The sequence below is a fragment of the Entelurus aequoreus genome, linkage group LG08 (genome assembly GCF_033978785.1).
Source record: "Entelurus aequoreus isolate RoL-2023_Sb linkage group LG08, RoL_Eaeq_v1.1, whole genome shotgun sequence".
Taxonomy (NCBI): Eukaryota; Metazoa; Chordata; class Actinopteri; order Syngnathiformes; family Syngnathidae; genus Entelurus; species Entelurus aequoreus.
Window position 1 is genome coordinate 78,914,378 of NC_084738.1, and position 13,288 is coordinate 78,927,665.

At 34.3% G+C, this 13,288-nt stretch overlaps 1 protein-coding gene across 1 annotated transcript in view; it reads right to left on the reverse strand.

The window, feature by feature from the left end:
• Positions 1-13,288, reverse strand: part of LOC133656315 (huntingtin-interacting protein 1-related protein-like) — an 86,027-nt gene that overhangs the window by 32,992 nt on the left and 39,747 nt on the right. Inside the window, exons 16-19 of the mRNA XM_062057341.1 lie at positions 9,083-9,199; positions 6,063-6,164; positions 5,808-5,990; positions 4,019-4,129 (exon numbers count right to left, since the gene is read on the reverse strand). Of these exons, the coding sequence (XP_061913325.1) occupies positions 4,019-4,129; positions 5,808-5,990; positions 6,063-6,164; positions 9,083-9,199 (513 nt within the window). The remainder of the gene's footprint in view (positions 1-4,018; positions 4,130-5,807; positions 5,991-6,062; positions 6,165-9,082; positions 9,200-13,288) is intronic.

The following is a 13,288-nucleotide window of genomic DNA, read 5'->3' on the forward strand; positions in this document are numbered from 1 at the left end:
GCTCGTATTTTTTTTTTACCAACTAGAGTGGAAATATTAGCACCTAGCTGGAAAATTGTTAGCACTTAGCTCAAACTTTTCCAACCTAGTTTGAAATTTTTTTTAGCAAAGAGCACAGGAAATTTTAGCCCCTCGCTGGAAAATTGTTAGCAACTAGCTCAAACTTATAGGACCTAGCTCAACATTTTTTTACCAACTACAGCAGAAATTTGAGCACCTAGTTGGAACATTTTTAGCACTTAACGCAATTTTTTTTTAGCAACAAGCTCGAAAACTTTGCCAACCAAGCTCAAAATTTTTTCAGCAAAGAGCACAGGAAATTCTAGCACCTCGCTAGAAAACTGTTAGCACCTAGCTTGAAAACTTTTAGAACCAACCTCGAAATTCTTTTTTTTTACCAACCAGAGCGGAAATTTTTAGCACCAAGCTCAAACTTTTCCAACCTGGCTTGAAATTATTTCAGCAAAGAGCACAGGAAATTTTAGCACCTTGCTGGAAAATTGTTAGCACCTAGCTCAAACTTTTCCAACCTAGCTCGAAATTTTTTTTAGCAAAGAGCACAGGAAGTTTTAGCCCCCTCGATGGAAAATTGTTAGCAACTAGCTCAAACTTTTAGGACCTAGCTCAACATTTTTTTTTACCAACTAGAGTGGAAATTTTCGCACCGAGTTGGAACATTTTTAGCAGTTAGCGCGAAAATTTTTAGCACCTAGCTCAACAATTGTTAGCACCTAGCTCGAAAACTTTTCCAATCAAGTTTTAACTTTTTTCTGCAAAGAGCACAGGAAATTTTAGCACCTCGCTAGAAAACTGTTAGCACCTAGCTTGAAAACTTTTAGAACCAACCTCGAAATTCTTATTTTTTTACCAACCAGAGCGGAAATTTTTAGCACCAAGCTCAAACTTTTCCAACCTGGCTTGAAATTATTTCAGCAAAGAGCACAGGAAATTTTAGCACCTTGCTGGAAAATTGTTAGCACCTAGCTCAAACTTTTCCAACCTAGCTCGAAATTTTTTTTAGCACAGAGCACAGGAAGTTTTAGCCCCCTCGATGGAAAATTGTTAGCAACTAGCTCAAACTTTTAGGACCTAGCTCAACATTTTTTTTTACCAACTAGAGCGGAAATTTTCGCACTGAGTTGGAACATTTTTAGCACTTAGCGCGAAAATTTTTAGCACCTAGCTCAACAATTGTTAGCACCTAGCTCGAAAACTTTTCCAATCAAGTTTTAACTTTTTTCTGCAAAGAGCACAGGAAATGTTAGCACCTCGCTAGAAAACTGTTAGCACCTAGCTTGAAAACTTTTAGAACCAACCTCGAATTTTTTTTTTTTTTTACCAACCAGAGCGGAAATTTTTAGCACCAAGCTCAAACTTTTCCAACCTGGCTTGAAATTATTTCAGCAAAGAGCACAGGAAATTTTAGCACCTTGCTGGAAAATTGTTAGCACATAGCTCAAACTTTTCCAACCTAGCTCGAATTTTTTTTTAGCAAAGAGCACAGGAAGTTTTAGCCCCCCTCGATGGAAAATTGTTAGCAACTAGCTCAAACTTTTAGGACCTAGCTCAACATTTTTTTTTACCAACTAGAGCGGAAATTTTCGCACCTAGTTGGAACATTTTTAGCACTTAGCGCGAAAATTTTTAGCACCTAGCTCAACAGTTGTTAGCACCTAGCTCGAAAACTTTTCCAATCAAGTTTTAACTTTTTTCAGCAAAGAGCACAGGAAATTTTAGCATCTAGCTCCAAAATTTGTAGAACTTAATTTTAATTTTTTTTTACCAAACTTTTAGAACCTTGCTCGTATTTTTTTTTTTACCAACTAGAGTGGAAATATTAGCACCTAGCTGGAAAATTGTTAGCACTTAGCTCAAACTTTTCCAACCTAGTTTGAAATTTTTTTTAGCAAAGAGCACAGGAAATTTTAGCCCCTCGCTGGAAAATTGTTAGCAACTAGCTCAAACTTATAGGACCTAGCTCAACATTTTTTTACCAACTACAGCAGAAATTTGAGCACCTATTTGGAACATTTTTAGCACTTAACGCAATTTTTTTTTAGCAACAAGCTCGAAAACTTTGCCAACCAAGCTCGAAATGTTTTCAGCAAAGACCACAGGAAATTTTAGCACCTCGCTGGAAAATTGTTTGCACCTATATCAAATTACCAACTAGAGTGGAAATTTTAGCACATAGCTGGAAAATTCTTAGCACCTAGCTCAAACTTTTCCAACCTAGCTCAACATTTTTTTAGAAAAGAGCACAGGAAATTTTAGCACCTTGCTGGAAAATTGTTAGCACCTAGCTCAAACTTTTCCAACCTAGCTCGAAATTTTTTTTAGCAAAGAGCACAGGAAGTTTTAGCCCCCTCGATGGAAAATTGTTAGCAACTAGCTCAAACTTTTAGGACCTAGCTCAACATTTTTTTTTACCAACTAGGGCGGAAATTTTCGCACCGAGTTGGAACATTTTTCGCACTTAGCGCGAAAATTTTTAGCACCTAGCTCAACAATTGTTAGCACCTAGCTCGAAAACTTTTCCAATCAAGTTTTAACTTTTTTCTGCAAAGAGCACAGGAAATTTTAGCACCTAGCTCCAAAATTTGTAGAACTTAATTTAAATTTTAGAACCTTGCTCGTATTTTTTTTTTACCAACTAGAGTGGAAATATTAGCACCTAGCTGGAAAATTGTTAGCACTTAGCTCAAACTTTTCCAACCTAGTTTGAAATTTTTTTTAGCAAAGAGCACAGGAAATTTTAGCCTCTCGCTGGAAAATTGTTAGCAACTAGCTCAAACTTATAGGACCTAGCTCAACATTTTTTTTACCAACTACAGCAGAAATTTTCGCACCTAGTTGGAACATTTTTAGCACTTAACGCAATTTTTTTTTAGCAACAAGCTCGAAAACTTTGCCAACCAAGCTCGAAATGTTTTCAGCAAAGACCACAGGAAATTTTAGCACCTCGCTGGAAAATTGTTTGCACCTATATCAAATTACCAACTAGAGTGGAAATTTTAGCACATAGCTGGAAAATTCTTAGCACCTAGCTCAAACTTTTCTAACCTAGCTCAACATTTTTTTTAGAAAAGAGCACAGGAAATTTTAGCACCTCGCTGGAAAATTGTTAGCATCTAGCTCAAACTTTTAGAACATAGCTTGAAATTTTTTTTACCAAATAAGAGCGGAAATTTTAGCACCTTTTTTGGAATTTTTTACCAACTACAATGCACTTAGTTGGCAAATTGTTAGAACCTACAGTAGCGAGAAATTGTCAGCACCGAGCTCAAAATAGTTTTTGCAAATAACACAGGAAATTGAGCTCAATTTGAGATATGCTGTCTATAAGTTTTTATTATTATTTTCATGTATTTTTTCTTGTTTTATGCCTTCTTTTTTTTTACAGCAAACACACAAAATGTGCAATAGTTTCCTCAACAACATTTTAAGTGGAATATTTGATGGGAAGTAACTGGAGCCTTAAATAGATCAATAAGTCATAACAACATTGATTTTGGTTCGTTATTATTTTTTGAGGAGTGACACTTTTTGAAATTAAAATCTTACTAAAATTTTTGGGGGACCCACTCATAAAAGTTGTAAAAGTAAGTCAAACATTTTGGTTTTTTACTTTTGACGCTTTCGGTCAATTTGAGATCTGTTGATTATAAGTTTTTATTATTATTTTCATGTATTTTTTCTTAGTTTTATGCCCTTTTTTTTTTACAGCAAACACACAAAATGTAAGAAATGTAATGTAATGAAAAAGAAGATTGATTTTGATTCATTATTATTTTTGTAGCAATGACAGTTTTAAAGGAAAAAAACATTTGTTATTACAGTCAACAACTTTTACATTTAACCTGCTTGCTCGTTTGCTGCACTTTTTAGTTTTTTGGGTTTTTTTTAAGTGTTTTTGAGAATGTGCCGTTAAACGTTGGACACACAGATCATTTGACAACGCTGTAGTAACCCGCTAGTCCCACAAAGCGGTGCGTTCTCGGGCGAGTGACTGTAGTACCAGTTCTTGGCTCTGCAGGGTGTTGTTGACGCGGGCCAGCTCGGCCCGGGCCAAGTCCAACTCGCGGCGCAGCCTGTCCAGCTCCACCTTCTGCTGGGCGTTGATGTTGAGCTGCGGACCACATGACAGAAACGTTGACGTCAGAGCCGCCACATCATGGGACACGGGCCGCAAAGTAATACGCGTTAATAAAAGATCATTTATTTTCTGACCAAATGTACACGTTCTGTTTTGACGGAACAAAATGCATGTACCATTTTTTAATTTACAGTAATACACCATAAAAGCAATAACATTCAATTTTATGGAAAAAAAAAAGGCAGCACCAGAATTGACCTTAAAAAACAGTTTGAGTGTTTTTCTTTTTACAGTAATACACCGTAAAAAAACAACAACTGTAGATTTTATAGAAAAAAAACTGCAAGTTCAGTTGCCAGAAGTTTACCATAAAAAGACAAACCGCGGTACCGTTTTTTTTTCCATTTACAGTAATACACCGTAAAAACAACAACTGTAGATTTTACAGTATAAAACTGCAATTTTAGTCGCCAGAATTTTTACATAAAAAAAACAACCATAGTATGGTTTTTTTCCCCCATTTACAGTAATACACCGTAAAAACAGCAACTGTAGATTTTACCGTATAAAAGTGCAATTTCAGTCGCCAGAATTGTTACATTAAAAAAACAACCAGTACAAAAAACTGTGCGACCGTTTTCCCGTTTACAGTAATACACCGTAAAAACAATAACCCTAAATTTTAGGTGAAAAGAAAACCAAAAAAAATTGGGCCCAGTCACCAGAAATTTACCTTAAAAAAACACTGTACAATATTTTCTACTTACAGTAACACACCGTAGAAAACAGCCCAAAATGTAAAAAATGCAGAAAATGGTCAAAAATCCCTCCCCGGCTGTGAGTTCCATGAGTCCCGGGACGAGCCAAAATGACAAAAATGACTCACAGGAAAGCCGGGAAGAAAAAAGCAAAAACAGCCCAAAATGTCAAAAATGACGAAAATGGTCAAAAATCCCTCCCCGGCTGTGAGTTCCATAAGTCCCCGGAAGAGCCAAAATGACGAAAATGTCAAAAAATTTGAAAAATGCAGAAAACTGTCAAACTGTGAGTTCCATAAGTCCTGGGAAGAGCCAAAATGACAAAAATGTCAAAAAAAAAAAAAAAAAGCTAAAAATGGTCAAAAATCCCTCCCTGGCTGTGAGTTCCATAAGTCCCCGGAAGAAAATGTCAAAAAATGTGAAAAATGCAGAAAACTGTCAAACTGTGAGTTCCATAAGTCCCGGGAAGAGCCAAAATGACAAAAATGTCAACAAAAAAAAAAAATGCTAAAAATGGTCAAAAATCCCTCCCTGGCTGTGAGTTCCATAAGTCCCGGGACGAGCCAAAATGACAAAAATGTCAAAAATGACTCACAGGGAAGCCGGGAAGTAAAAGGCAAAAACAGCCCAAAATGTGAAAAATGCCAAAAATGGTCAAGAATCTAAAATTGTAGATTTTACGGTACAAAAACAGGCTCAGTTGCCAGAATTTTACCATAAAAACAGTTTTTGCAATTTACAGTAATATTCTGTAAAAAAAACCCACCATATTTGTACGATAAGATTCTGGCAAATGAGCTGCCAGTTTTTTACTGTAAAAAAAAAAAAAAAAGGTGAAGTTTTTTTTTCAGTTAAAAAAACACCATAATATTTACGGTAAAATTTTAGCCAGCAGGGTTTTTTTTTTACAAAACCCTCCAGATTACAGTGTATACCCCAGATGTAGGAGTTACCTGCTGCTGCAGCTGAGCCCTGAGAGACTCCAGCTCCCGGTTGAGGCGCTCCCAGTCCAGGCCGGCGGCGCTCTGCTGCTGCCTCAGCGCCGACAGCTCGGCGTCTCGTTCTCTGGCGGAGCGGAGCAGCATGTCGCGCTCCGCCTGCAGAGCGGACATGCTGCTGCTGGCCTGGGACCCCTCCTGTGGGGACAGCAGCGGAGTTTGAAACGCTTACCCCTCGTAACGTTCTCATTTTTGTGACCTCGGACCGACCATCTCCTTGTTCTCCAAGGCGCTGCGAAGAAGCGCCATCTCGGCTCTTTGGTCGAGGAGTTCTTTGTTCCGGCGGTCCGCCTCATTCTGCTGGTGAGCCATCTGGGGCCAGACCAGGAAGAGAAGGGGGTTATGTAGTGCACCTTGAATTTTCTTTTTAAAGCCATTTTTTTTTAAATAATGTCATGTTATTGAATGGAGGCAAGTCAAACACTTGTGCCAGGCGGAAAACCTGTTTAATGTTGATGATTAATGTTTAACCATCATGGACGTGATGTTAAAAAGTTAAAGTACCCATGATTGTCACACACACATTAGGTGTGGCAAAATTATTCTCTGCATTTGACCCATCACCCTTGATCACCCCCTGGGAGGTGAGGGGAGCAGTGAGCAGCAGCGGTGGCCGCGCCCGGGAATAATTTTTGGTGATTTAACCCCCAATTCCAACCCTTGATGCTGAGTGCCAAGCAGGGAGGCCGGGGTTTGAACTCATGACCTACCGATCTCAGGGCGGACACTCTAACCATTAGGCCACTGAGCAGGTCCCAAGTGAGTAATCAACTGTAATTAATCATAATTAATCCACATTACCAAATGTGATTTAAAAAAATTATCATTTGACAGCCCTAGAAATAATGTCATGTTATTTAATGGAGGCAAGTCAAACACTTGAGCCAGGCGGAAAAACGCCACTCGGACTGAAGCTTGTCGGATGGTATGTCCCTGGCACTTTTTCAAAAGGCAATTTTTGAAAGTAATTAGGGACGTCAAAATTAACAAGTTAACTCATGTGATTAATCACAAAAATATCGCATTATCATGTACACATTTAGATTAATCATGCAATTTATTTTGTTCGAATAAGCTCTTTTACCTTAGCTGCTATACGGTCAGTGATCAGATCTACGCATACCTCAGTACAAAAATTAGTGAAGAGAGACATTTCACTCCAAAATACATCCTGTAAGAACTTTAGGTAAAACTGTTACCAGGCTTTGTGACAAATAAATGACATGCATTCAAGTAAAATGTTTAAAAACGTTTGTGGATGACATTCTGACAATAAAATGTACAAATATTGGGGTCTTTTCTTGAGCAGATTTGAATTACGCAAGCGAGTAATCAACTGTAATTAATTATGATTAATCCACATTCCCAAATGTCATTTAAAAAATTAATCATTTGACAGCCCAAGAAATAATGTCATGTTATTAAATGGAGGCAAGTCAAACACTTGAGCCAGGCGGGAAAAACACCACTCGGACTGAAGCTTGTCGGGTGATATGTCCCTGGCACGTTTTCAAAAGGCAATTTTGGAAAGTAATTACAGAAGTCAAAATTAACAAGTCAACTCATGTGATTAATCACAAAAATATCGCATTATCATGTACACATTTAGATTAATCATGCAATTTATTTTGACCGTACAAGCTCTTTTACCTTCAGTGATGAGATCCACGCATACATCAGTACGGTGGAAAAGTGCATTACAACTGAGCACACACACACACACACACACACACACCCACACACACACACACACACGCACCACGGACTGCACTTATGCACTCATGCCCCCACTCCACGCCTTTTTAGTCATTGGTTTCTGTGTCGTAACATGTGTATACCGTATTTCCTTGAATAGCCGCAGGGGCGCTAATTAATTTAAAACCTCCTGTCACTCCGGCGCTTACCAGAAGCCTGCGGGATGGCCAAGCATGCGCTAATTATTTTAAAACCTCTTCTCACTCCGGCGCTTACCTTATCATGAAAAGCACATTTAATTAAAAAAAAACGTTATTATTGTCTTACCATGTAAATGAGTCCATGCCAGCTCCTTTTGAAGAAAAGCATTGATATAGAAGTCTTCCTTATCTTTCTTCAGTTTTAAAAGTCTCTCTGTCTCGATGGAGATCTTCCTTTTAAGTATTAACTCCTGCTTCGATTGAAAGTCCAGCTTAGAAAACTGTTTTATTTTAGATATGTAATCCTCCATGGTAAAAGTCCAAGCAAACAATGGCTGCGCACTCTTGCTGCCGGTTGTCTTCTTCTGCAGCACTCTTCTGCAGTACCAGCAGTCGCAAGAAGGATCACTAGCGCCCTCTACCACCAGGAGGCGGGAGTCATTTAAAGGCCTACTGAAACCCACTAATACCGACCACGCAGTCTGATAGTTTATATATCAATGATGAAATCTTAACATTGCAACACATGCCAATACGGCCGGGTTAACTTATAAGGTGACATTTAAAATTTCCCGGGAAATATCCGGCTGAAACGTCGCGGTATGATGACGTATGCGCGTGACGAAGTCAGAGTAACGGAAGTTATGGTACCCCGTAGAATCCTATACAAAAAGCTCTGTTTTCATTTCATAATTCCACAGTATTCTGGACATCTTTTGCAATTTGTTTAATGAACAATGAAGGCTGCAAAGAAGACAGTTGTAGGTGGGATCGGTGTATTAGCAGCGGACTACAGCAACACAACCAGGAAGACTTTGTTGGAGCGCTAGCCGCGCTAGCCGCCGACCTCACCTTGACTTCCTACGTCTCCGGGCCGCCAAACGCATCGGGTGAAGTCCTTCGTCCTTCTGCCGATCGCTGGAACGCAGGTGAGCACGGGTGTTGATGAGCAAATGAGGGCTGGCTGGCGTAGGTGGAGAGCTAATGTTTTTAGCATAGCTCTGTGCGGTCCGGTTGCTAAGTTAGCTTCAATGGCGTCGTTAGCACAGCATTGTTAACCTTCGCCAGCCTGGAAAGCATTAACCGTGTATTTACATGTCCACGGTTTAATAGTATTGTTGATTTTCTATCTATCCTTCCAGTCAGGGGGTTATTTTTTTTGTTTCTATATGCAGTTAAAGCACGATGCTATCACGTTAGCTCGTAGCTAAAGCATTTCGCCGATGTATTGCCACAATCGAGCCAACCATGTGCCCACCACCCACTTCTTGAATCCAGATTCCGTCCCCCCGTGCGGGCCACTTTAAAGACAAACTTCAGGGTGTTGTTCTTCACCAAGTTTCTTGTCTCCTGACGCAGGCTTTCCAGCTCGCTTTCCAGATTCTGCTTGGCCCGCCACAAGCCGTCCTGGTCTTGTTTGGTGAGGGCCAGCTGCTTCACCGTGTCTGCGTTCTACGCACACCAGGGAGACAAAGACAATCCGTGAGTTAGTAAGTCGATTGTGTATTGGAAGGCCGGACAGATCTGGAGCTCGTTAACAGCCCAAAGGCCAAGGGCTGAGACACGTAGGAGTCCAATTTTTTGACTAAGACTAGAAGGGGGGCAGCACTGGGGGTAATAAAGGTGGGTGGCTAAACTTCCCCCAGGTTCTACAGGACCTTTTATGCCGCTGGCGTGTTCAATAAAGTAGTCTTCGTTCAGGGATCATCACCCGCGTCATCCTTGATCCATCACACACCACCGCCAACCCTTCAGCACGTACGTGGGAAAAGTTTGTGGCACCTCAACCTGGCATTAGTCCAGTGTTTCCCACACATTCATTTATTTGTGGCGGCCTGCCACGAAAGAATTACGTCCGCCACAAATTTTTAAAAAAATATTTTATTTTATTTTATTTTTTTTTTTGTCCTATCCAGCTTTTCAGGCAAATCATGTAGTTGATGTAGATGCCCATATAGGCTGTTCAGATTTACTTTACAAAAGAGAAGTGTAGGATACTTCTCTTGTTGCCTTATTTGTATTTGACCACTACTGTTTTCTGTTTATTTGTTACTGACAGTGGCAGGACACCTCTGCCTCTGTTTCACTTTATGTTGCTGGTAAATAATATGGTTGTAGTAGTAGGCTAAAGTTAAATTATTTAGTATGCACTAATTAAAGGGGCAGAGCTTTAAGAGACATTTTAGCGTTTATAAGATATATTTTTTGTAAGAACCTCAATTAATAAATATATTTCAGTGGATAACTTATTGTTCAAATCTGTATATAAATATGTACATAAAGTGTTGTAAATATATTGTAAAATGGATGGCTGGATGGATGGATGGACGTTTAAAACAAAACTGTTATTATTAATTAGTAAGTATACATTTTTTTAGCCTTTTTAGAGAAAATCATATCATTGTAGTAAATTATGCAAATTACTCGATGATGTCATGGTGACCACGCCCACAGACACGCCCCCACCGCCACAGGTATCTTGGCAGTTTATGGGAAACACTGTAGTCACATGTGAAAGAACTAAGAATGTGCCAGTTAGGGATGGGTGTAGGGTTGTTTCGATACCCATATTTTGGTACCGGTACCAAAATGTATTTTGATACTTTTCGATACTTTTCTAAATAAAGGGGACCACAAAAAATGTCATTATTGGCTTTATTTGAACAAAAAATCTTAGGGTACATTAAACACATGTTTATTATTAGCGCTTAGGGTACATTAAACCATTATTTAGGTGTAAATTTTTGTATTTAGGAAATTATTTGTATTAGGTATAAATTATTGTATTAAACCATTATTTAGGTGTAAATTATTGTATTTAGGAAATTATTTATATTAGGTATAAATTATTGTATTAAACATGCGCTTGGAATACATTAAACATATGTTTATTATTTCAAAGTTATCCTTAAATAAAATGATTAATTATTGCAAAGTTATCCTTAAAATCTTAAATCTTAAAAATGATTAGTTATTGCAATGTTATCCTTAAATAAAATAGCAAACATACTATAATACTCCACTCAATAAAAAAGTAAACATACTATACAATAAAACTCAAAACAATTGATTAAAAATGTATTATTATTATTATGTTATTAAAAATGTCTTTAAAAAATTATTAATTATTGTAATGTTATCCTTACATAAAATAGTAAACATACTATAATACTCCACTCAATACAATAGTAAACATACTATACAATAAAACTACAAAACATTTATTAAAAAATTATTATTATTATTATTATTATTAATTTATTAAAAGTGTATTTAAAAAAGTATTAATTATTGCAATGTTATCCTTAAATAAAATAGTAAACATACTATAATACTCCACTCAATAAAATAGTAAACATACTATACAATAAAACACAAAACAATTTATTAAAAATGTATTATTATTATTATTAATTTATTAAAAATGTATTAAAAAAAGTATTAATTATTGCAATGTTATCCTTAAATAAAATAGTAAACATACTATAATACTCCACTCAATAAAATAGTAAATAAACTATACAATAAAACTCAAAACAATTTATTAAAAATGTATTATTATTATTATTATACATTTATTAAAAATGTCTTAAAAAAATTATTAATTATTGCAATGTTATCCTTAAATAAAATAGTAAACATACTTTAATACTCCACTCAATAAAATAGTAAACATATTATACAATAAAACACAAAACAATTTATTAAAAATTAATTATTATTATTATTAATTTATTAAAAATGTATTAAAAAAATTATTAATTATTGCAATGTTATCCTTAAATAAAATAGCAAACATACTATAATACTCCACTCAATAAAAAAGTATTAATACTATACAAGAAAACTCAAAACAATTTATTAAAAATGTATTATTATTATTAATTTATTAAAAATGTCTTTAAAAAATTAGTAATTATTGCAATGTTATCCTTAAATAAAATAGTAAACATACTATAATACTCCACTCAATAAAATAGTAAACATACTATACTATACAACTCAAAACAATTTATTAAAAATATATTATTATTATTATTAATTTATTAAAAACATACTAAAAAATTATTAATTATTGCAATGTTATCCTTAAATAAAATATTAAACATACTATAATACTCCACTCAATACAATAGTAAACATACTATACAATAAAACTCCAAAACATTTATTAAAAAATTATTATTATTATTATTAATTTATTAAAAGTGTATTTAAAAAATTATTAATTATTGCAATGTTATCCTTGAATAAAATAGTAAACATACTATAATACTCCACTCAATAAAATAGTAAACATAGTATACAATAAAACTCAAAATAATTTATAAAAAATGTATTATTATTATTATTAATGTATTAAAAATGTATTAAAAAAATTATTAATTATTGCAATGTTATCCTTGAATAAAATATTAAACATACTATAATACTCCACTCAATAAAATAGTAAACATACTATACAATAAAACTCAAAACAATTTATAAAAAATTTATTATTATTATTAATTTATTAAAAATGTCTTTAAAAAATTATTAATTATTGCAATGTTAACCTTAAATAAAATAGTAAACATACTATAATACTCCACTCAATAAAATAGTAAACATACTATACTATACAACTCAAAACAATTTATTAAAAATATATTATTATTATTATTAATTTATTAAAAACATACTAAAAAATTATTAGTTATTGCAATGTTATCCTTAAATAAAATAGTAAACATACTATAATACTCCACTCAATAAAATAGTAAAAATACTATACAATAAAACTCAAAACAATTTATTAAAAATGTATTATCATTATTATTATTAATTTATTAAAAATGTATTTAAAAAATTATTAACTATTGCAATGTTATCCTTGAATAAAATAGTAAACATACTATAATACTCCACTCAATAAAATAGTAAACATACTATACAATAAAACTCAAAACAATTTATTAAAAATGTATTATTATTATTAATTTATTAAAAATGTATTTAAAAAAATATTAATTATTGCAATGTTATCCTTGAATAAAATAGTAAACATACTATAATACTCCACTCAATAAAATAGTAAACATACTATACAACAAAACTCAAAACAATTTATAAAAAATGTATTATTATTATTAATTTATTAAAAATGTCTTTAAAAAATCATTAATTATTGCAATGTTAACCTTAAATAAAATAGTAAACATACTATAATAGTCCACTCAATAAAATAGTAAACATACTATACAATAAAACTCCAAAACATTTATTATAAAATTATTATTATTTTATTATTAATTTATCAAAAATGTATAAAAAAAATTATTAATTATTGGAATGTTATCCTTAAATAAAATAGTAAACATACTATAATACTCCACTCAATAAAATAGTGAACATACTATACAACTTGTCTTAGTGTGTGAATGTGTGTGTGAATGGGTGAATGTGGAAATACTGTCAAAGCGCTTTGAGTACCTTGAAGGTAGAAAAGCGCTATACAAGTATAACCCATTTATCATTTATTTATAAGTAAACAAACAAAGA